General features: G+C 60.1%; 1 protein-coding gene across 1 annotated transcript; it reads left to right on the plus strand.

Annotated features, from left to right (window-relative positions):
- Positions 1 to 13,145: 13,145 nt before the first annotated feature.
- On the plus strand, positions 13,146 to 19,516 carry CHMP6 (charged multivesicular body protein 6). Its single transcript, XM_030296052.2, has 8 exons — positions 13,146 to 13,238; positions 15,371 to 15,480; positions 15,581 to 15,668; positions 15,757 to 15,843; positions 16,609 to 16,674; positions 16,897 to 16,977; positions 17,947 to 18,001; positions 18,530 to 19,516. The coding sequence occupies exons 1-8, from the start codon at positions 13,176 to 13,178 to the stop codon at positions 18,583 to 18,585; spliced, it is 606 nt and encodes a 201-aa protein (XP_030151912.1). The 5' UTR covers positions 13,146 to 13,175; the 3' UTR covers positions 18,586 to 19,516.
- Positions 19,517 to 24,490: the final 4,974 nt, after the last annotated feature.

Below are 24,490 nucleotides of genomic sequence, written 5' to 3' on the forward strand. Positions count from 1 at the left end.
GTCACCGCCCACTAAGCACTGGTTGGTTCTGCCGAGGTGAGGGGCTCCGGGGGGTTCTGTGTGGGTCCCTGTTCTGGAAGGAGCGTCTGCACCATAGCAGCGCAGGGGCCCGGCACCAGCGAAGGCAGGAGTGGGCTCAGGAGGCTCCGGGCAGGGTCCTCGGGGCAGCCGAGGTGGCCTGCCGCAAGGGGCACATGGGAAAGGAAGGGGCCAGGTCTTGGAAACAGTACTGTGGGTCCCCAGATTGGTGACACCCCTGTGCTGGCCCCCTGTGGCTGCTGCAGCAGACCACCACCCCTGTGTCGCCGGAAGCGCAAGCACTGCTTGGGTCTGGGGGGGCCCAGGCCCCTCCCGGGGCTAAAACCAAGGGGTGAGCAAGGCTCCTTCCGGAGGAGCCTGGGGACGTTCCATTTTCCCGCCTTTCCAGCTTCCGGGATCTGCCTGGGCCCCTGGCTCGAGAAACTTCTTGTGTCACATGGCTCTGACGCTGACTCTGTCCCCTCTTCCACTTTTAAGGGCCCTGGGTGACAGTCTCCCCAGGTCACAGGCGACTGCTGCCCGGCCTCATCGCGATCTGCAACATCCCGTTGGCCGCCATGGCCTGGAGTCACGGCTCCCAGAGTAGGACACGGACATCCTTAAGGGGCTTTGATCTGCTGACCACTCCCTCTTTCTACAAGACTCGGGGCAAAGACCCCCACCAGTCAGAGCCCCCGAAATACAAGGGGTCCTCAGCCAAGGTGGCTGCTGGGATGGGAAGGGAGACGTCTGTCCTGCTCTCGGGGGGGAAGGGGTGGAAAGGTGAATTGAGCCCCGAGCCTGCCCCCAGGACCCCCAGGCGTGGCTGCGCCCCTCTGTACCGGCTGGCGGAGGCTGGACCCAGAGCGCAGCGCCTGCTCGCCAGCCTGCTGCAGGTGGGGAGGGCAGCCGTCACCATGGAAACCCGGGGGTCTGAGCAATGCAGTTCCTGAACCAACCGGGTGACGTTTGTTTTAAACAAGAAGGATACCCAGCCTTCCTGCGCCTGTGCTTCCGCAGGGAAAGTAATATTTTCCTATCAACATCAGTATTTCCGTCTCCGGGACTTGAGTGCAAACCGAGTGCCCATAAAAATGAAAGATGGACGCGCGGGGTGGAGATGGCCATGGGGGGGGGGGAGGAGGGAGAGAGGTGCGCCAGGACCCTACAGGTGACTCGCCCCCCAGGCCCAGTCCCGCAGCACCCTGGAGCCCGGGAGAGGGGACAAGAGCTTCCTGGGGGAGTGACATCTCGTGAGGTCGTCCTGCTGGGCCAGGCTCTGCTCCAGGGTCACCTGGAGCCACCACGCGGGGCAGCTATGGGCGCTAAGGTCTGTCCTGGTCAGGAGTTTTCTGCGCAGGGCCATCTGAGGAGCCTCCCCGAGGCTGTGCTCATCTCGGTGCTGACGATGCACACGGGTGAGCAGGAGGTGCAAAGACATGGGCTCGCCCGCTGTCGCGCCTGGCTGCCACATGTCCCTGTGGGGCCATGACATGCGTGCATACGTGTGCGTGCAGGTCTGCCTGCGCGTGCGTGCATACGTGCGTGCATCCCCACGTGCCTCGGCGATTCCAGTCTCGCGATGACCGGCCCTGCAGGAAGCGTGTGGGAAGAGCTGGTCTGGGGGATTCATTACAGGCCAGGGCTGGCGACGGCCCGTCCCGTGGACCGTCCACAGCGAGCAGGGGGACCGCCCCCACAGAGCCATCAGCCCCTTCTCCTAAAGGGGGGGGGGTGGTCAGACCCCTCTCCAGCCCTGTCCCGCCAGGCAGGTGGCCCGGCTCCGGGGGTTAGGATAGAGCTGTGAAGAGACTTTAAATTACTGCCTGTTGTCCGTCCCTGAGCTGATCTGTTTCCGGGGCCTGGGGCATTCTATCACCGTGTCCGCAGCAGCAGCAGCAAGGAGAGAAAAAAAGCCCCTTGGAAATGGGGCTGGGCCTTCACCCGCTGGTGAGGGGTGGGCTTTGTGTCTCCAAGACATGCCCTGCGGTCCCCACCCACCTCTCCAGCCAGAACATCCTGGGGAAGGGCTGCCCCTGAGACACCCCCCCACCAAGCCCCAGTCTAGGCAGGGGCTTCCCAGAGTGGCCCCCCACCCGTGGTGGGAAGGGGGGGGGTGTGACACGGAAGGGCCAGGCCCAGAGCTTGTCCCCAGCACTGTGCTGTGACCCTGCCATCAGGACAGACACGCTGGGGCCTTTCCCCTCACTGGAGGGCCCAGACCAGGTCCTTCCAGCCACCCGGGAGGCCCAGCCATGCACAGGCCCCCTGGTCCCTGAGACCTCAGCCCCGCCCCCCTTCCCCCCACCCCCACCCCGGAGGGGAGGGGGGGAAGAGGGCAGAGGCCAGCAACAACTACACCTGAAGGCAGAGCAGAACCCACGTGGATTTGCTTTCCTTTTTGCCATTTCCCAGCACTTTTTTGGGCTGAGGGAGGAGCAAATGACACAGCAACTAAGGAGCAGCCGGGAAAGGAGTGAAAAAGCCAACCCGGTAGCGTCCAGAACAGAAGCCCTGGAATAAATCTGACCAAGGAGATAGAAGGCTCACACGCCGAGGACCACAGCACACCGCTGGAGGCAGAGGTGACCGAAACAGAGTCGCTCTGCACCCAAGGGTACGAAGGCCCCCCGTGGGGAGGCGGCAACACCACCACCACCACCCCCCGACGGCGATCTGGATTCGGGGCGATCCCTATCAAAATCCCAGTCGCCTCTTTGCCCAACCGGGAAGACCAACCCTCAAATGCGCGTAGAATCGCGAGGGGCCCCAAAGAGCCAGGACGATCATGAAAAATGACAAGGTGGAGGATCAGTATTCCCTTTTCAAAACTCACCACAAAGCTCCAGTGATCCAAACTGTGGGCCTCCAGACCATGGGACGGAGAGCCCGGAAGCGAACTCGAACATCTACGGCAACTGCCTTTCAACAGGGCGACGGAACCACCTCGTGGGGAAAACGGTCTTTCAACAAATGGCACGGAGACGGCTGGCCATCCACGTGCCAAGCGATGAAGGTGGGCTCCTGCCTCAGACCACGACCCGAAACCTGCCAGATGAGTCAATGGCATAAACGCAAGAACTGAAACCGTAAGACTCCTTAGGGAATAACGTAGATGGTAGATTTGGGGGGTTGACACCAGAGGCACGTGCAGCAAAAGAAAAAGGTACCTGGACGTCATAAAAATGACAAAGTCTGTGGGGCACCTGGGTGGCTCAGTCTGACTTTGGCTCAGGTCACGATCCCACAGTCCGTGAGTTCAAGCCCCGCATCAGGCTCTATACTGACAGCTCGAGCCTGGAGGCTGCTTGAGATTCTGTGTCTCCCTCTCTCTCTGCCCCTCCCCCATTCTGTCTCTCTCAAAAATAAATAAAGGTTTTAAAATTTTAATAAAGAAGTGAAACAACAAAGTTTGTGCATCAAAGACATTACCAAGTATGTTAAAAAAAGAGAACCTACAGAAAAAGTTTCTGGAGAAAATGTTTGCAGATCACATATACCTGATAAGGGTTTAATATCCAGAACACGTAAAAAAGCTCTCACAACTCAACAGCTGAAAGACAGACAACCTGATTCAGAAATGGGCAAAGACCTTGAATAGGCATTCTCCCAAAGGAGGTACACGGATGGCCAGCAAGCACACAGAAAGATGCTCGGCGTCGTTAATTGCTAGGAAAATACAAATCAGAACCCCAGTGAGATACCACTCCACACCCCTGGACCAGCCACAACCGGAAACACAGGATGCAGCTGGTGCCGTCCGGGATGCGGAGAGAGCGGAGCCCTGGTCCACGGCCAGAGGGACACAACACTGTGCGGCTGCTGTGGAAAATCCCGGTGCTTCTCAGGAACCTGGAGTTGCTGCGTCACTCGGGGATTCTACTCCTAGATATACACCCCAGAGAAACGAAAACATGTGTCCACATAGGCACGTGTTCCGGGCAGTGCTACTCACCACAGCCAAAAGGTAGAATCAACCCAGAGGTTTGAACGATAAACAAAAGCGGTGTCTCCACACAATGAAATTGTACTCAGCTCTGAAAGGGAAGTGCTCACACAGGCTGCCCACTGGATGGACGTGGAAAGCTTGCTGAGTGAAAGAGGGCAGATGCAGAAGGCCACGTAGTGCAGAATTCCTCTTTTTTTAATGTTTATTTATTTGTTTTGAGAGACAGAGCACACACACGCGAGTGGGGAGGGGGCACCGAGGGAGGGAGAGAGAATGAATCCCAAGCAGGCTCCATGCTGTCAGCACAGAGTCTAACGCATGGCTCGATCCCATGAGATCATGACCTGGGCCGAAATCAAGTTGGACTCTTAACCCACTGAGCCCCCCAGGTGCCCCTGGAATTCGTCTTTTATGAAATATCCAGAATCTGCAAATCCACAGAAACAGATCAGCAGTTACCAGGGGCTGGGGAGGGGGACCGGGCAGTGACTACTGAATGGGTGTGGAGTGCTTTTCTGGGGTGGGGAGAATGTTCTAGAACTGCATAGAGGTAGTGGTTGCACAACACTGTGAATGCACTAAATTGTTCACTTCATTTTTCTTTTAAGTTTATTTATTTTGAGAGAGACAGAGCACGTGTGAGGGAGGGGCATAGAGAGAGGGGGAGAGGGAGACTCCCGAGCAGGCGGTGAGCCATCAGTGCGCAGTGCCCCGTGTGTGGCTCACACCCACAAAAATGTGAGATCACAACCTGAGCCGACATCAAGAGTTAGATGCTTATGGGGCACCTGAGTGGCTCAGTCAGTTAAGTGTGTGACTTCGGCTCAGGTCATGATCTCAAGGTTCATGAATTTAAGCCCCGTGTTGGGCTCTGTGCTGACAACTCAGAGCCTGGAGTCTGCTTTGGATTCTGTGTCTCTCCTCTGCCCCTCCCCTGTTCAGGCTCGCTCTCTCTCTCTCTCTCTCTCTCTCTCAAAATAAACATCAAAAAAAAAAAAAACAAAAAACCAACTGAGCCACCCAAGTGCCCCTGAATTGTTCACTTTAAAAGATGAATTGTATGCTATGTGAATTTCACCTCAATAAACGACAAGACAAATAAATGACAAGACAAAGTGGTGGGAGAAAACGTGGCTCGGGAGCGGGGCTTTGGGTTGACCCAGGTTTGAATCGGGGCTTTGCTTGCAGGAAAGGAACCTCTCCTAAGACCACGCGGATCAAGAGGGAGGGCCGGGCTGCGGGGGCGTGGCAGGGCCAGTAAGGCCAGGACTCTGGGGACACGAAGGGCCCGGAGGCATCTCGGAGGAGGACCTGCCCAGACCGGGCAGCCCCAGGGCCCTGCCACCGTAGAGGCTCGAAGCCCACAGCCCCGGCACCAGGCCCTCGGGTCACTGGCTCGAGAGGAAGATCCACATGGTGATCGGGCAGCCCTGCGGGGAGCCCTCCCGCCGACATCAGAGACCAGCTTGGGAGGGGGGTCCCAAGAGCCCTGGTGGGCAGCTAAGCGGCTTCTGAGCGCTGGGTTTAGGGGCAGATCGTTACAGTTGCGTCCGTTATCCACTGCTGCGGGACAAAGGGGTCCAAGCCAGCAGCCTACAGCAAGCCCACCGCTATCCCGGTGTCTGAGCATCAGGGGCTGAGCCGCCGCGGGGGGGTTCCGGCTCGGCTCCGGGCCTCCTACAGGAGGTTGCTGTCGAGCCGCCGGCCGGCACAGAGGCCCCTGTGTCCTACAGGACCCAGTGTCAGAAGTGCCGGGCATCCCCTGGTCCCCCGGAGCAGCGCAGGCACCGCGTGGGAGGGGACCACCCAAGGGCCCTTCCGGAGCCGGTTTGCCCTGCAGGCCCCTTTCTGCTTTCCACTCGCAGTCCCCCTTCCTGGGCCCGAGACCCGGTGCAGCAGGACCAGGGCGGATCGGCACCCCCCGGGGCACCCCACCTGCTCACACGTGCTCCCTGTCTGCTCCCCATGCCCGTTCAGGCCGCCATCACTCCCCGGGCGGCCACTACAGCAGCATAGGCCCCTCCCGTCCCTTGTCCCACTGGGGGGGGGTTCAAAGCCCCACTCCACCTCAGGCAGGTGACAAGCCCCTCGGTGCCTGTCCCCCGTGTCCCCCTCACAGGGAGCGGTGTAGACGGGTGTGTGTCTGCGGTGATTACTGCCATCCACCCAGCTGCTGGCCCGTGATGCCCCTGTCTCATGACCACCACCCCCCTCCACCTGTGCTCACCAGGGCCTTATGGTCTCCAGGGCCACTTCCCACCATGCTCTCCCCTGGGTTAACAATCCAGGTTAGATCAGCCCCTCCCCAGTCAGGGCCAGGAGCCTCCGACTCGTGACTAGCAGAAAACCAGAATCAGACAAGCCAGGGGCCCTGTCCCCCTTCCCACACTGCCCCCCCCCCCGCACCATCCCCCTGTCTGGGGGGACGCCACCTCCTCCAGGAAGGCCTTCCTGACCATCAACGGAAGTTCTCCAGCCCCATCAAGAACACCGTGCCATCCTGCCACCCCATGCCATATGCAAACCCGTGTCGGCAGCCAGAGCAGGGCCTGCCTGCACCTGGTAGCCGCTAAATGAGCGGACAGATGGATACATGGACGAATGAATGAGTTCGTGAATGGGTGATAAATGAACGAATGAATGCACGCATGCATGCACGAATGAGCAAATGGGCACATGAGTGATGAATGGACAGGCGGGTGTCACCCGCCAGCTCGGCAGACCCAGGGCAAAGTCCCAGTCCAGCCTCCACCTACAGAGGGCTTCTCAGACCCACCTGCCTACAAGGACCCCCAGGGACCACTGACTGCTGGGTGCCAGGTGCCGGGGTGTGCAGTGCCGGGGTTTAGGTACCGGGACACTGCGTGTGGTGACACCAGGGTGCAGGTGCCTGGTGCAGGGCGGGGGCGCGCGGGGGTGGTCTCTCCTGGCAGCCGGCCGTGTCCAGGCCTTGATGTTGCCTCGCGGCCACCAGGCTGTCCTGCAGCGCCACCGCGTGGCCACCGCGGGACTCACAGCTGCCCGCCTGCCGCCGGACCCAGCGTCCCGCGGGAGGCTCCCAGGAAGAAGGGACTCCGCAGCGGCCACCAGGCTGTCCTGCGGCCCCGCGCGGCCTCTCCCCGCGTCTATTACGTTCTCAAGCCCTCTAAAAGACGTGTCTCAACACTTGACCCCTCTGCGGCCGGGTGTCTCCTCTCCCTCAAGGGCCTCTGCTGGGCCTCCCCCTGCAGCCCCTCCTGGGCCTCCCCTGGGCCTCCCCCTGCAGCCCCCCTTCCTGGGCCTCCTCTGGGCCTCCCCCCTGCAGCCCCCCTTCCTGGGCCTCCCCGGGCCTGCCCCTGCAGCCCTCCTGGGCCTGCCTCCCGCTGCAGTCCCGACCTCTCCGAGCTGCCTCCCTTCCCCAGCCCTCCCAAGGATGCCCGCCCTGGGGTCTCCCTCAGGCTCACCCCCAACCCCGGGCTGCCCAGAGCCACCAGAGTCCACCGTAGTGTCCACACAGTAGGTCAAGCCAACACCCTCACCTGTATCTTCAACACCTTCCTTGGACTCACACCCAATCCCTGGGAATTTGCCCAGATTCTTTCGACTTCTTCCAGAATGCTCCTTTGCTCCTCTCACATTCTCTTCTATTTCTGTCACTGCCTCCTTAGTCTGACCCCCAAGGACTCCTGACCAGGACCCCTGAAAACTCTTAACACGCATATGGCCCCGTGTCAGAGCTGCACCTACCCCTACCCCCAACTCGGCCTCCACCGGGGTGTCCTGGCCCGGGTCGGGCTTCGGCATGACCCACAGCTCCCACACAGGTCTGCCGGGGGCAGCAGGTGTCCTGGGGCCAGGAGAAGACATTCCCTCTGCTCAGTGCACGTGGACAGACGCGTCCGCCTCCCGGGGCCCCACCCTCCCCTCCCTTCCCCTCTGCAGATTGGCTCAGCCACGGCAGGGCATCCAGGCCCAGCCAATCAGCCTCCCCGGCCCAGGGAGAGAAGCCAATCAGAGCGCTTGTCGGGGAGCAGGTTCCGGAGGACGGGACCAGGTGCGCATCTGAGGGGGCGGCCTCAGCCTCCATGTCTCCCACGCTGGCCCCACGCGGCGGGCCGCCCCTCAGCCCCAGCTGGCTCAAGTTCAGCTTATGTCACCTGCACCGGAAGGCCTGGGGTCACTCCATGGGGGCCGCCAGCGACCCTGTGGATGGTGGTTCGCCACAAAAACCACGTTTTCACACTGGCGTCCCCTGGGTCTGCGCGTCGTGGAACGGCCACCCCAAATGCCACCTCCCCGTTGGAACCTTGCCCGGAAGCCACATCAGGATTCCGGGCTGCTTTCCACCCATGGGAGTATCCCCCCCGCCCCGCTCCGCCCCCAGTCTGAGTGGTCGCCCTCTGGCAGCGGCAGGCCCGCCACGGGGCTTCAGCAGGTGAAGTTCACGGGTGCACTCGCCCGGGGCTGGAGGCAGCGGTCACTGACGCCAGGCGCTTCCGGCAAACTGCGGAGTCGCTGTGCCCCGGAGATCCAGTGATCGGACCCCACCTCATCCCTGCAACCCCTCAGTGGTTTAGAAGCACGAACCTCCGTGTCACACACCTTCAGCCTGAGATGCCCAGACAGGTGCCCGAGCGAAGGTGAGCAATGCGTCGGTTTGTATCAGTCATTCCAGGGGAGACCCTCGAAGGCAGGAACCCAGAATGTATCATAGGAAGTGATAAGCTCCTTAGCTCACTATGGGTTGAACTGTGACCCCCCCCCCAAAATTCATGGATTGCATTCCTACCCCCCAGTCCCTGTGAATGCGATCTAATTTGGAAATAGGGTCTTTACAGAGGTACGAAGACACAGTGAAGTCATTGGAATGGGCCATAACCCAGTACGACTCGTACCCTATGAAAAAGGAAAATCTGCGACACGGACTACGCGCGCAGCAAGGCGCGTGCCCACGGAGCAGGGACCCTGGTGATGCGCCTAAAGCCAAAGAGGCCATGCAGTACCACCAGCAGCTGGGAGACTGGCCTGGAGCAGACACCCTCCCACACCCGCCCCTACACCCCCCACCCCACCCAAGCCTCAGAAGGAGCTGGCCCTGCCCACACCTAGACTTCCCCGCCTTGGACTGTGGGGCGGTAGTTTCTGTTGTGTCAGCCGCCAGGTCTGTGGCGGTTTGTCACGGCCGCCGGACGGCAGCAGAACACAGTCAGGGTGTGGGCAGCGAGGTGTGCGGTGACAAAACACGGAGGTGTTTCCTGACAGCCGGGGTCTGGGGCCCCAGGAGGCAGCTGGAGAGCGGTGTCGCGGAGGAACCACGGGGCGGCTGCTGATTTCTGGCCGCCTGGGCCGATTATGTGTTTAAAACGGCAGGAAGGTGCTGTCCTCAGTTTCAAGGCAGAATCAGAAAATCGGACAATATTAGAGGACTACTATAAAAGGAGACCGTATTTCTTGGCAGGCAGGACGGCCAATCACTCCCCAGGCTTCATCCCTGGCTGGTGGAATCACACACACACTGAACTGTCCACCCGCCAGGTCAGAGCCTGGAGAGGAGGTGGGGTGCGGATCACCCCGCCCCCGGAAGCCCGGCCTGCAGCAGAGGCGACCCTCCTCCCCATCGGAGGCCACCGGGACCGCCCCCGGGCAGTTCCTGCTAAGGGGAGGCCGGGTCTCCTCGAGACCGTCCCCAAGAATACCAAATTCTGCCGACAGCCAGCCGGAGGCCACAGGGCCCGTACAGGTGAGTGTGGCAGCCAGCTCTGCGTGAGCCCGGCCCCCACTGGCCGCTCTCCCCCACACTCTGGGCCACACCACTTGATCTCATCTGTGACGGGCCTTCCTTGACGGTTTGCTCCTTTGTTGCTGGAAACTTGGACTTTAGCACAGCTGAGCTGCCGGGAGAGGCTTGGTATTTAACACACAGGAAAGACCCCAAGGGCAAGGGCAGATAAGGACTTGGCCTGAGTCTCTCAGGTGTCCCCGAAGGCACACTGCCTTGACAGGGGCCCTGAGAAGCCCTTGGGGAGGACCTCAGGCCCTTGAAGAGCTCTCTGCGGGCCAGGAATGACAGTAGAAGGCAACTGCCATCAAAACCGGTCCCCTGGGACCGGGATTTCCCCCGGGAGCCAGAGGGGCAAGGCCCAGAGGTCAGCTGAGTAGCAGTCGTGAGGGACATCTTCGCCACCGGCCAGCTGGTCAGGTGCCCCCGGTCCGAGAACAATGCACAGCCTGGGAGAGCTCGCACCGATCGCATAAGCGGATGATCCCATCGGAGAAGAGGGGACGCGACGTCCCCGAGGGAGAGTCGTACCCCTGGCCTGTGCCCTGCCTGCGCCAGGCCCGGAGGGGCGACGGGCTCCACCGTGAAGGATTCTAAGCACGTGCTGCAAATCCCCCGCCTTCCCGAGGTGCCCACTCCGTTGTACCCGTTAACTGTCACTGCGGAACAAACCACCCACAAACTCAACGGCTCGAACGACCACCATTTCTGGCTCTTAAACCTTTGTAGGTGGAGTCCACAGAGAAGGCTCAGCTGGCGAGGCCCAGCCCCGCGGGGACAGAAACCTGCCTTTCCGAGACCACAGCGCACCCACGTGGCTGGCTGGCTGAGTGGCAGCTCCTCTCCCCGCAGGCCAGGCCCCTCAGACTTGGTGGCCGAGTTCCACGAGTGAGCATCCCAAGAGACACTGGCCGTGTCAGTCACGGGGCAATCTCTAGAGCCACACGTAAAGGCTTATCGGGGACTCGCTTTCTTTGGCCCACCTGCCGGCGTTTCACACTTTGCCCGCTAGCCCGATGGGGACTTCAGCAGCAGAGCGCTGGAGCGACATCGCTGGGCCAGGCAGAGGAAGGGGCTCCTTTCTGTCCCAGCTGCTTCTCTCTTCCTATGGCTGTCAGGGGGCAGCATGCGGGAGGCTCTTCAGTGAGTTTCTCCCCGACCTGTGGCTGCTTCTGGCCGACCTCCTCCAGCCTGTCCCATACCCAGCAAGATTCTCAGCTCCGGCGGGCAGTTTCTGGGCTCCCTCTACCCCCTAGTGAGTTTCCTGGCCGTTGGTGGGGGCTCTCCTGCTGACCAACTCTGGCTCTCAGCCTCTGGAAGCTCCCTTTGCCCCAGGCAGGCTGCGTGGTCCCACAACCCTCTCCAGCCAAGGCTGGGACTTACTCTAACAGGCGGCTGGGAACACAGATGCTCAGAGTGCCCGACCACAGGCGTCTCTGGCTAATCAGGGTGTCCAGAACGAAAGAGACGGGCAGCCACCTGGATGGCACCTGCCTCATGTAACGGGTGACCAAAACCTGACATGACTCACCACAGTGAAGGGCTTTCCCCTGCCCCCCCAGTGCCAGGGGCCCATGAACAAAAGTGGCCGTGGCAGCAGGGAGAGAGGCTGGGGCTCACTTGCCCACCACAACTTCTGAGTGCCCAGCCGGTCAGTAGCACCTGAACCCCCAAATAGCACCACTCCCTGGGGTACCATCCAGCCACCTGACAGCGGGTTGGCTAATCAGGACCCCTTCCATCATGAGGCAGGACTTGTCCCCACTGGAATGGACACTTCCCTCTGGATACGGATCTGCCTTCCCGCCTGTAGCGCTTTGGCCAGAGCAGCGCCAGTGTGCACTTGGAGGCTGGCCATCACGGTGCCCGCACAGCACCTGCTTGTGACCCAGGAAGTCATTTCACAGAAGGAAGTGAGGCCCGTGCTGTGGGATTGCTCATCTTACTTAGGTGCCCACTGCCCACGAGCCACTGGGGCTGGCCCATTGCAGACTCGGGTACAGGACTGATGAAGTTTTGGGGTGATGGGTTCAGAGCTGACAGCCAAGAAAGAATCCTTGAAGACGTCTCTGGCGCAAAAAAGTGAATTTAGTAAAGCACACGGGGAAAGGGCCCGTGGGTAGAAGGAGCTGTGCTGGGGTTGTGAAGAGTGACTGGTTTAAAATTTTTTTTTTTTCAACGTTATTTATTTTTGGGACAGAGAGAGACAGAGCATGAACGGGGGAGGGGCAGAGAGAGAGGGAGACACAGAACCGGAAACAGGCTCGGGCTCTGAGCCATCAGCCCAGAGCCGGACGCAGGGCTCGAACTTCGTGACCTGGCTGAAGTCGGAACGCTTAACCGACTGCGCCACCCAGGCGCCCCAAAGAGTGACTGGTTTATATACTATGGACTTGGCCCAGGTGAAGTCCAAAGGGAAGCTTCCAAAGAGACTTTCACATGCTAAAGACGCACTGATCACTGGAGGCCTAGCTACTGACAAGCTAAGGTGGTTTTTCCCTGTAGCAAAGTATTAACTTCACACAGTAGGGAGTTCTGGACTTTAGAAGATTGCCCTTTTTTGTGTGATTGTATTAAGATGTTTGTAAACTGATGGAGACCCTTAACAGGTTAACCATTTGTTTTCTGTCTCTGTCCTTTCCTTTGTCCCTGGGCAGCCAGGAGTGCCTGGGAAATAATCACAGTCATCCCGCCCTGTAGGGGCGGGCGGGGCGGGGCGGGGGGGGGGGGGAGGGGTAATGCTAGCTGGGACCTGGCCCTCAGCGTGCCTTATGCTCCCAAATCAGGATCATCCGGGGAGACTGATCGGGGCTGGTGCTGTCCTATGAGACCCCGTGTACCCTCCGAACGCCGGAAAGACGCAGGTGGGAACCAGGGATGCAGGGGTCAGTGGCTCCCCCTGCAAATCCTCTTCAGGGGGTTTACCGCCAACGGCCCGAGGCTTCTGCGGGGGGGGGGGGGGGGGGGGGACACAGAACCAGGAGTTGAGACAGCCGTGTCGGGCAAGAGCCACCGGTCGCGGGGCTGCGTGGACATGTGCTGCCCAGGTAGCGTCTCCATGGACACCTGTAAGCCCACAGGTTGTACATAACATCACTAATCGCAGCATTTTGTGGTCGGCACCAGCCGGGGGGCGGGGGGAGACTGTACCGGGAAGGATCCCACCTAACCCGAGACTGGAACTTTGTCTTCGTTTGCAATGCTGGGGGACATTCTGGAAGTGCACGTGAAATGCATCATTTAGGGCTGCCGAGGCCCTGCCCGCAGTATCACCGTGCCATCGTCGCCAAGGCGTGCGGGGGGCGGATTCGAACCCGGGGCCCGCCTTCAGCTCGCCCGCAGACGTTTCGCCGTCTGCGGCGCCTGGCCCTGCGCGGCCGCCGTAGGGGGCGGGCCGGAGTACGGAGGCCGGGAGGGCGGCGGCGGGCGGGGGCCGCGGGCCGGGGCGCCATGGGCAACCTGTTCGGCCGCAAGAGGCAGAGCCGGGTCACAGAGCAAGACAAGGCCGTCCTGGTGAGAACCCGGCCCCCCGGCGACGGCGGGGAGACTGAGGCAGGGCTGCGGCCCCGGGAGGGCCTGCCCCCGCCCCCCCCGCCGGGTGGGCTTCTCGCAGCCGCGTCGCTGCGCCGGACCGCAGGCTGCCGGCGACCGGCGCGGGGACTAGACCGGGCCGCGGTTTCGGGGGGCGGCGCCGAGTGTCGCGCTGAGTCGTGGTCACACCTGGTGTCCCGGCGAGCGCGCGCTCGCAGGTGGCAGGTCCCGAGTCCCACGTTCCGGGCCGCCCCGCCGTGTGGCCGGCGCCGGGGCGCCGAGCGAGGGTGATGGGCTCGTCTGCCACCGCCCCACGCCGCTGTTTCCGGGGAGCTCCGGGAGAAAGCTCGTTTGCGTGGAAAGAATTGTATGATACGTTAAGGGGAAAGGCACGTCCAGAGGAATCCAGTTTTGCAAGGAGAAAAACGTACCGGGAAGGAGGTGGTCCAAAATTTGAGCAGAGTTTACCTTTGCTTGCTTTGCAAAAATTTCTGCAGCAAAAATGCATTAATTTGTGCTAAGAGAGAAACAAATTCAAATGACAGATTCCCCCCACCCCTTGGCTTCAGAAACCGTGTTATAAACGGTTCTTAACTGAAGTTCCCCCACGTGGAGAGGAAACAGGCACGTTTGCCACTAGAGAAAATGTGAGCAGCGTTGGGTGCTGAATGGGAAGAGGGGCACAGGCACTAGGGAGGCAGGGGTCAGGCCCTGGCGGAGAGCTGAAGCCCCCAAGGTGATTCTCTTCGAGGAGTCGCTTTTGGGTTTCTCTTCCAGGCTTTTCTACTTGCCAGGGATTGTTTGGTGGGTCCACACTGTAACAACGCGGTTTGCACACAATAAGACAAATTACTGCCTGGTGTGTTCCTAGGATGAAAAGCTGAGCTGAGAAACTCCATGCCCCAGTGTGCTGTCCGTCCTGTGACCCTCCACGGATACCCCTTATGAAGTTTACAAAGGGGGCAGCCTGGCCACACCTGCTGCGTTTAGCTGTCTTCCACACTTTGTACTCAACCAGCTTGGATAATGGCCCGAAGGGCAGGGGCGGGGCAGGGGCTCAGCTCCTGGGGAGGAACAGCGGCCAGGGCTGAGAAGACTGGGCACGCAGGCTGGCCCCGGTGTGTCTGAGCCGTGGGAGCAGGATAGTGGGTGCCTTGCACTGCAGCCAGGAGAAGGCGTGCAGCCATCACCCAGCCTGCCCCACAGGCCACCCGGTGCACCGGGCAGGCGCTAGAGAGAACGTGCTGTGGAGGGGCCGTGAGAGGTCCCTGCAGACGCGTCTGCACTAGGGGATGATGTCTCACTATACTGAGTCTTAAAGGTGTGCCTGACCCTTGCCATAGTTCAGTCACAGCAGCGGATCCTAAAGATAGAATCGCACGTATGAGAAACGCCCTGTCCTGCAGGCGCTTGCCATAGCGTCATCATTTCAGGTGAAATTTGGAAGAAATGGGAAAGGCCTGAGAAAAGGCAGAATTACCTGACGCGTAAACGGCCGTGCTTCCTCTCCGGGACAGTACGTGGGGTCCTGGGTGCTTAGCCAGGTCAAGCAAACACTTCACCCAAACAGGCCGTCTGTGTGTCCACTCGGACACGGTGATAAGTGACGAGCAGGGCAGCTGAACACATTAAGGACGCATCTGAGGCCGGGAGGGGGAGGCCCCCAACCCTCGCTGTGGCTGGTGGGGACGGTGGCTCTCTGGTGCACTTCTGTGTCGTCTCTGAAACTCTGAGGCACTGGTGACACTCTCCGACCTGCCCCAGGGCAGGCCCAGTGATGGCTATTGCCATCACTTTGAGTGATGTCACTCTGGGAGTGGACACTCCACCTTGGCGCTGCGGACACGTGGGGGAGGGGGGGGTGGTTCACTGTCTGTGCCGGGGCCACCCTGGGCACGGCAAGATGTAAACGGTGTCCCTGGCCTCTACCCACTGACGCCAGCAGCAGCACCCCCCAGTTCCGACAGCCGCAGGTGTCTCCAGATGTGCCCGAGGGGCAGACTTGTCCCCACAGAGAGCTGTGTTTCGGGGCGGGGGGGGGGGGGGCGGCTTCCAGGCCGGCCTAGCCAGTGCCAGCATGGGCGCCGTGTGGACCCAGGCCTGCTTTTCCACAGCAACTGAAGCAGCAGCGGGATAAGCTGAAGCAGTACCAGAAGAGGATCACCCAACAGCTGGAGAGGGAGCGGGAGATCGCCAGGCAGCTCCTGCGGGACGGGAGGAAGGAGTGAGTGGGGCCCAGGGCGGGCCGAGAGCAGGGGGGCGGGCAAGGCCAGGGGGGCGGTCGGGGCCCGGCGGCCGGGTCACTGCCCGGGTGCCCTCCGCAGACGTGCCAAGCTGCTGCTGAAGAAGAAGCGGTACCAGGAGCAGCTTCTGGACAAGACAGAAAACCAAATCACCAGCCTGGAAACCATGGTAGGCCGCGCGGGTGGCAGGGAGCTGGGGGGAAGGGGTGGGGAAGGCAGGCCCCCCGACCGCCCGGTCCGTTCGGCGTCCGCCCCAGGTCCAGAACATTGAGTTCGCCCAGATTGAGATGAAGGTGGTCGAAGGGCTGCAGATTGGAAACGAGTGTCTGAAGAAGATGCACCAGGTAAGGTCCTGGGCGGCAGAGAGGACGGAGCTCCGCGGGACGAGGGAGGCAGGGCTCGGTCCTGAGGCCACGCCTGTGCCCAGGCCATTGGCGAAGAGGCGTCTGTGCTGGCTGGGAGCGTGGGCGAGCCAGTGGCTCTCGGGAGAGGGCGCCCGTGTCGGGGGCAAGACCAGCTCGGGGTGTTGACCCGAGAACGGGGTGACGGGCACCGACAACAAAGTGGGTCCACACGCTCAGGTGAGGGTCCGGTGAGGGTGCGTGAGGGGTGTGTGAACTAACTGGAGGGCTTCCCGGAGGAGGTTAACACGGCCTCACCACAGGAAGCGGCCCAGGGGTGGGTGGCCAAAGAAGAGGTGAGGCCCGGAGAGACCCTGGGCCACCGGAGAGGTGACCGGCGGATGGCTCTGCGGCTGCCCGGCTGTCCCGGCTGTCTGCGGTGTGCCCCTGCCCCACAAGTCAGCGTGCTGCTTCGAACCCAGAAGGAATCGAGTCAAGTTTTACTTATTTTTACCTGGACCTGCGCGGGTTGGTTGGGGAGCCCGAGGGTCTGGGGCAACGGGCTAGCGGAAGTCTGGGCGGTGCAGTCAGGGCTTCTGAAAAGACAGGTCCAACGGCCCCGGAGCCCCCGTGGGCGGGCCCAGCCAACGGCAGAAATGACCAGAGCCACGTGGCGTCGGCTCGGCCGGGCTTGCGCCCTGCCGCTCCAGGTGGCCGTAACGCGAGGGGCTGTTACACGCCTCGCTGACCAGAGTCCCGACCGACTAGGTGATGTCCTTAGAAGAAGTGGAGCGGATACTGGAGGAGACCCAGGAGGCCGTGGAGTACCAGCGGGTAGGTGTTGCTGGGCCAGCGGGGACCACCTTCCTCCTGCACCCGCCACCTGCATGAACCCCCAGCCACCCTCCAGAGCCATGACTTCTGTGCTTCTGGTGCTCACCTCCTCTCAAGTGAGGGGGGCCTGGAGCGACGGGCTGTCTCCTTCCTCCACAAGGGGCCGCTGCACCCTCTGCCCCAGCCTGGCCACGGTCCTCACCTCCCCTCTTCCCTTTACAGCAAATAGATGAGCTGCTGTCAGGAAGTTTCACTCAGGAGGATGAAGACACCATCCTGGAGGAGCTGAACGCAATCACCCAGGTGAGAGGACCCCCCGCACTGAGCACGGTCTCCCAGGTGATAGAACACCCCAGGACTGAGCATAATCACCCAGGTGAGAGGAGTCCCGGGACTGAGTGCAGTCACTCAGGTGACAGGACCCCCAGGACTGAGCACAATCACTCAGGTGACAGGACTCGCAGAAGGCCTCTGCCCCGTGTGATCGTTGGCCTTGGACCGGCACCTTTATTGGGCTTTACAGGAGCACGCAATCCTGGCTTTGCAAGTGGTGTTCCCTCCTAAAATAAGTCGAATTTATGTTAAACTGAGGTGGTTCTTATCTGCCCGGTGACAGCAGGGAGAGCCCGGCCTGGAGAGAACATTCCCCGGGTTGTCCCCTCGAGAGTGTTGCAGGCGGCTGAGCAGGCAGTGCCCGTATGGCACCTCTCACCCGCCGTGGCCAGGTCCCTCCCTGCAGAGCCCTGGGCCCGCCTCCCTCTACCAGGCGGCCTTGCCACGCGCAGGCCCCGTGGTGTGTGTCTGCTCCCCGATGGGGACGCCTCCGTCGCTGGGCCATGGCTTCAGGATGCCCCCAGCCTGTGCCCACCAGCCTGCCACTCCCTGCACCTGCGGGACAAGTTAGTGTCCCTGCTCTCTGCCCTCCGGTGTCCCATGTGCACCTGCCTCCTGACGTCCTTCCTCCCGAGGACCCGGGTGCCCCCTAAGCAGCCAGGGAAGCCAGCTGGGAGGTGAACTGCCATGTGTTGTCCGAGAGGCAGCCCAGCGCCCCTGGGCCGGCCACGCTGCCACAGAGCCGCCCCTTCCACCCGGGTGGGCACAGGGTTCAAAGCCCCCGGCCCCGCATGGCCAGAGTGTGACCCGGGATCTCTAGGGAAGCCCCAAGTGAGTCAAGTCTCAGATGCCGGAGACCGAGGAGGAGGCGCTCTGGAGCTTTCCACAGCCGGGCTCTTGTTTGGATGGTCTCACCGCCTCTCCCTCTGCCTCTTGCAGGAGGAGCTGGACCTCCCCGAGGTTCCTTCAGAGCCTCTCCCCGAGAAGAAACCAGGTACGCTTCTCGTTCTGTCCTGCGGAGGACCTGTGTTCTAGAACGAAGTGAAATGCCCCGGCCGCAGGGTCCCGCCCTGCCGCTCGGTGGAAGTTGGTTCCTGCCTCCCCAGCTGGGTGGGTGAGGGGCACAGGCCTGCTTGGGGGTCGGGCCCGGTTTCTGGCGGGGAGGGGGGGAGCCTTGAAAGAGCCGAACCCCTTCAGAGAGGCGTGTCCCGCGGGCAGAGCTGGGGAAAGGCCGGGTCCACCCCAGAACCAGCCACCCTCTACGTAGCACAGCCCTGTGGCCCTGCGCCCCGCCGGGGCCCCGGTGGCTGGTGGGCCCTCTGCGTTCTTCTTCTGCCCCTCCCCATCCTTCCTCCTCGCAGGGCTCCCGAGTGCTTGCAATGGGCTGCTGCGGTCGAGGTCCCCACCTTCAGCCCCGCACACAACCCTGGGACCTGGCTCCTTGCCGCCTTCCTTCTCCTCTGGGAGTTTCTGCCCGTGGGGTCTTCTGCACCCGACAAACACCTCTTTCTTTCCTCTACAGAAAAAGCCCCCACCAAGGCCAGGCCCCAGCGGGTGGACATGGTTGCAGCCTCATAACGTGGCCTCCTTGGCCTGGGACTGGCGGGGACTCCCCAGAGACTGGGGCCCACAGAGTTTGGTGCGCGGCCCGACCTGACGGGCTCCCAGGAGGCCGGCGCCAGGCCAGGCCGGTCGGGTGCTGACGAAGCAGAGAGTGGGGCGCACAGGGCCAGACGCCAGGCTGACTCCGCAGAGCGTTTCCCTGGCGCCGCAGGCTCGCTCTCCTCTCTGGATTCAGTGGCAACATTCACACCCTCCGGCCAAACAGCTTCTGAGGCCGTGGTCCCCACGCGGCCACAGGCAGGCCCGTCGCTCCTGGTGCTGGCCACACTCCCGTCCCCGGCCCCTCGAGGCTCCACCGGCCACCTTCTCCCCAGCTCCCTCTCTTTGGAAGGCGCGTCAAACCTAGCTTCTTTCCCTTCCCTTTTTCACTTCCTGCTGCTCCTGCCAGCTGGCGGGCAGCTTCCTGACCTGCCCAGTTTCCACGTCGGTTCGGGGGCGGAAAGCTCCCCTCTTCTGTGTCGGCGTTTGGGGGCGTTGGACCGGAAGGGGCGCATCCCTGCTGGACTGACGGCTGCGGGAGCCCCGCCCAAGCTTCTTCGCCTGGGGGCCTGTGTGCAGAGGCTCGGCCCGCTGCAAAGGGATGTTCCCGGAGAGCCAGAGGCCTTGCTGGGGTTCCCGGAGGTGCTGACGGGCCTGCTCTGGTGGCTGTGGCCCCCATTGTCTGGGACTCCGCGCAGCTTGGGCTCAGGAACCGGCCAGAGACCCGGGGCTCTGCGACCCGCCACCCCTGAGCCGTCAGCCGCCGGGCGCGCGCTTGGAAGCTGGAAACGGCTTCCCTAGTTAACGGTTCGTTTTGGTATCGGACAATCCTGACAACGTTTCACTCCCAACAAGGAGGGAGCCCCAAACGGGTCAGCCCCATATTAAAATTGATGCCTGCATGGTCTCTGGCCTCATGGAGTGGGGTCTGTGCGGGTACCTGGGTGGGTTAAAGTGTGGCTCCTCTCCTCTAGGGTCCCTGGAACACGGCCCCCTGACCCTCACAGGGATTCACTCGAGAGCACCTGCCTGGGGGCTGGGGACACAGGGACAGGTGGAGGCCTTCACTGCGCCAGGCTGTGGGCAGAAGGCAGGCCGGGGCTCCAGCACTGGGGGTGCCCTGTGCTCCGGCCACCACCTCCGGGCAGCTGCCTGTAGAAGGGACACTGGCGGCCTCATTCCCCAGGGCCAAGCTCAGGCCCCTCAAAGTGAGGGAGGGCGGTCGGTTGGGCAGCTCCAGGAGGGGGCTGGTTTAGAGTCCCGGTACCCAGGTGGGAAGCCACAGGCCCCAGGGAGCCAGCAGGCAACGGCAAGGAATAGATGGGGGTGTCCCACGTAAGGGGCTTCCCTGCCCTTCACAGAGGGCTCAGTGATGGGATGCAGGCAAGTTGCCAGGGGGTTGGCAGGAGTTTCAGGTGTAATGCACGCCTCAGCCAGGAGGGGGCGCTCTGCCAATTGGGGGGATTTGGCAGGAAACTGGCATTGCCATTCCCAGTCTGGCTGCAGGGCCCCACCCATTTGTTTTTGGTGACACGGCCACCTGTCCCCAAGACTGCACAAGGGTCCTGAGGGCAGTTCTGACAGACAAGGAGGAGCAGGCTGCCTTTCCATCCGACGATCCTGTCCCACTGCAGCTGCCAGTCTGAGGGCGTGGAGGGAACGGATGGCCTGGTTGGGGGGAGACACAGACTCCCACCAGCGGGGTGGACCCCTTTCCTTTCCCTCTGCTCTCCAGGACCCCAGAGCTCGGGCTTGTCTGTGAAGCCTGACCTTTCCAGTGCACGGACTGGCCTCCCTGATGGTCTCACCACTGGGGCTGCCTAGTGGGATGTCGGGGCTCTGACTGCCCTCCTGGCGAACGTCTGGACAGCCTGCCCAGGTCTGCTGGCCCCCCTTCCCGGGCACCCCCCGCTCCCTGGGATGGGACACAGCCACCGTCCCACAGCAGCACGGGCAAGGGGCACCTTCCTCTCCTGAAACAACAACCTAGAAATCGGAGAGGAGGGACCTTGTCCTCTCTCACTGTCTGAGAAGTTCGATCCTGCCTACCACTCATTCACCCTCTTTCTTTTTACACGTTTATCTTGTTCACCAAGGGAGGTTTTGCCCCGAAACCCCACGTGACCTTGAGCTGCCTCCTGGGCTCTGGCCTCGGAGGTTGCCAGCCCCCTGTGTGTGTGCATATAAGGGTCGAGGGTGGCCCCCCTTGATAGGATGAGACCCACATTGATCCTGCCCTGGTCCTAAAACACCAGCCCCGTGAGCCTGACCCAACTCCGTTCTAATCTAAGGACATAGGACCCACGAATGTTACAGACAATGTTGAGTTCCAGCCCTGGTGGCCGAGCTGGTTTCCTACCCAAGATCAGTGGGCGCTGGGAAAACAGGTGGGAGAGGCTTATGGGGGACAGGACAGGGTGCCATCTGGCCAGAGAAGACTGCCTGGGCAGCTGGCATGTGCCTGGGATAAGAATGGGTGGGCAGGGAGGAAAGGACCAGGCACTGGGACCACTTCAATTGGATGTCCCCAGTACAGGCAGCAGAGGAAGTAGATAAAAGCAGAGAATGGGGGGCTGGGGTGGGGGCATCCAGTGTGGGATGGGGGGTGCCTGGGATGGATGAGGGCACCCTGGCCCGGCTGTGTGCCCTGCCCTGGGGAGGCATTCGCCTCATCCCCACCTATGGCCACCCCGTAGGGTCTCCCTGCAACCCTGCCCATCCCACAGGGAGAGTTTGGGACATTGGGCAGAGGGTCAGGCATCGTGACAACACGGGCTTCTGGTGGTGCCAGCTCCTCTCCGTCGTCACTCATCAGCTGCGCCCCAAACTCGGGAGGGAGACCTTGCCACCCCGTCCATGTTTGCATGCACAAGAACCCTGGGAGCACTGGCCGCTGGAGGCCGGCAGGACCTGTGGTCTGAACCAGCCAGGTTAACAGGCTGCTAAAACAAAGCTCCACGTTCCCCAGAGGACTGACCCGGAGTCTACACAACATGGCAGCCAAGGTGCCACGTTTACAACCCCAAGTCACTCTACGTACAAAGAATTATGGGAACGTGAGCACTTTCCAAGGGAAGGACAATCAACAGATGCCAGCTCTGAAATCCAGGTGGTGGAATTATCAGAAGAACGTGTGAAAGCAATTATCATAACTATGTCACAGAAGGTAAAGTTGAACACGCTGGAAACAGATGGAAAGATCTCAGCTGAGGAGCAGGGAGTATACAAAAGAACAAAATGCAAATTTCAGAACCGAGAAATCTAAACAATTACTCAACAGCCTCTAGAGCAGATAGGAGGCATCCGAGGGAAGATGGGGCCAGAAGATGGGCCAACAGAAACCATCCAGTCTGGAGAAGAGACGCAAGTTTGGGGGCAAGCCTGCCCCTCGGGGACATGTGTGACAAGATCAGAAAGTCCAACATTGTGTTAGACCCCAAGAGAGAGAGAAGAAACAGGGCAGGGAAGACAACGTTTTGAAGAAAGAAGGGCTGAAAATTTCTCACGTTTAGGGAAAGACTAATGTCCAGATTCAGGAAATGCAGCGACCCCCAAACAGGGAAAATCCAAAGAAACCCGTGTCTGGACAGGTCATAATTAAACTGCTAAAGGCAAAGAAAGAAATCTGGAAGTTGATGGGTAGTAATGAAGCCTGAATGGAGGAGTGACAATCTGAATGACCACGGGCTTCTGATCAGAAACCACGGAGGCCGGGAGATGGGGAAACGGGATCTTGAAAGTGCCAGAAAACAAGAACAGTCGGCCTAGAGTTCATGCTGTGGGAGGGAAGGGAAAATGAAGACACTCTTAGGCGGAGGGAAAGTAAGAGCCGGTCGTGCAGACCTGACCTAAAGGAAATCCTGGAGACCGTGTCCAGGCTGCCGGGCAGGGATGCCAGCTGGAGACGTGTGTCTTCAGGGATGGAGGAAAAACAACAGAAATGGTCGATAGCTAATATAAAAGAGAATTTTCCCTTTCACGTTTTCGAAGATACATGTGACCGTTGAAAGCAAAACTTAGAACGCAGGTGGGATTTTTCAGCCCCCGTGAACGCAGGACAACCGTGCCACGAGGGTGGGGGTGAGGCCTCCACAGTGCAGCCCAGATCGGCTGTGGGAGGGGTGGCGTGTATGTGGAAATCTCTAGTGCAGGCAGTTAAAGTGCAGAGGTCCAGCCCCAGAATCAGGAGGTAAAGTGGGATACTAAGGTTTTCAAATAATCCGACAGGAGGCAGGAGAGGGGAGGACCTAGGGGCCAACACAACAATAAAGCGGGGAATCTAAATTCAGTTCTTAACTCCATTAAACATCACCAGTGCAAACACACCGATTGCAGACAGACTGACAAACTGGAATTAAGAGCAACAACAAAGTGCCTGGCTCTGTGCTGTGAGAAGCCCACTTTACATATAAAGGCGGGTGAGAAAAAGGGAAGTGCACCCGGGAAGCGGGAAGCACCAATCCAAGGGAAGGTAGAATGGTTACGACAGCGTGTATTTCAGAAGGAGACGGGGCGGGGGAGGGGGAAGGTTACGTGATCAAAGAAGGCCTAACGATCCCAAATGAGTACCCAGGGAACGGCAGCCTCAGCGCACGAGAAGCAAAGCCTGGCAGAACTGAAGCACCCACAGTCCCTTGGAGGGTAGGCGCCCATCCTGCGAGGAGACACGGTCCTCCAGGCCAGACCCCGGCCGGGCTGGAGCCGCCAGCAGCAGAGCGCACTGGTCAAGCGCACGCGGACGCCCGGCAGTAAAACCCAAATAAACTTAAAAAAAAATTGAAATCCTACACAGCATGCTCCCAGACCACGACGTAATGACTGGAAACCAGTGACACATCTCGGGAAGACCCACAGATATTAAATAACGAATGGGTTAGAGAGGAATTCACAAGGGGAATGAGAAAGTATTTTGAATCGAATGAAAGTGAAGACATTAACGTTTATGGGTTGTAGCCAAAGCAGTGCTTTCCTCTAAGGGAAATTCACAATACTAAACGCTTATATCTTTTTTAAGAAGAGAAAAGTTTTGGGGCGCCTGGGTGGCTCAGTCAGCTAAGCGTCCGACTCTTGATATCAGCTCAGGGCATGAGCTCACGGTCCCTGAGATCAAGCCCTTCATTGGGCTCTGTGTGTGCATGCGCGCTCTCTCTCTCTCTCTCCCCCCCCCCTCACACAATAAATAAATTAAAACAAAAAGGAAAATTTCTAAGGCACCTGCGTGTCTCAGTTGACTAAGCATCTGACGTTGTCTCCAGTCATGCTCTCACGGTTCGTGGGTTCGAGCCCCTTGTTGGGCTCTGTGCTGACAGCTCAGAACCTGGAGTTGCTTCCGATTCTGTGTCTTCCTCTCTCTGCCCCTCCCCCTCTCACGCTCTGTCCCTCTCAAAAATAAGTAAACATTAAAAAAAAATTCTTTTAAGGAAAGGTTTCTAATCAATGAGCTAAACTTTTACTTAAATTAATTAGGAAAAAAGCAAATTAAATCCAAAGTAATCAGAACAAAGGAAATGATAGCAGACATCAAGGAAAACAAAAACATTAAAGAAAAATCACTGACAGCAAAAAGCGGTTATTATGAAAGCTCAGTCAGTTTGATAAACCCTGAGCCAGACTGACCAGGACAAAGGAGACCCAAGTGACAACATCAGGAATGAAAGGGAACATCACTTTAGACCCTAGAAACATTAGAAGGACATTAAAGAAATATTACAATTTTGTGCCTGTAAATTTATCAATCTAGAAGAAACGGGCCAATCCCTGGAAAGCCACACGCTGCCCGGTGCACTCAAGGCCACACTGAGGGACCACACAGTCCTATCTACTGAGGAAATTAGGTCCTGCCAGATACGGAAGGAAGACATCATAGCAATTCTGCACACAC

This window comes from Lynx canadensis, chromosome E1 (assembly GCF_007474595.2).
Source record: "Lynx canadensis isolate LIC74 chromosome E1, mLynCan4.pri.v2, whole genome shotgun sequence".
Taxonomy (NCBI): domain Eukaryota; kingdom Metazoa; phylum Chordata; class Mammalia; order Carnivora; family Felidae; genus Lynx; species Lynx canadensis.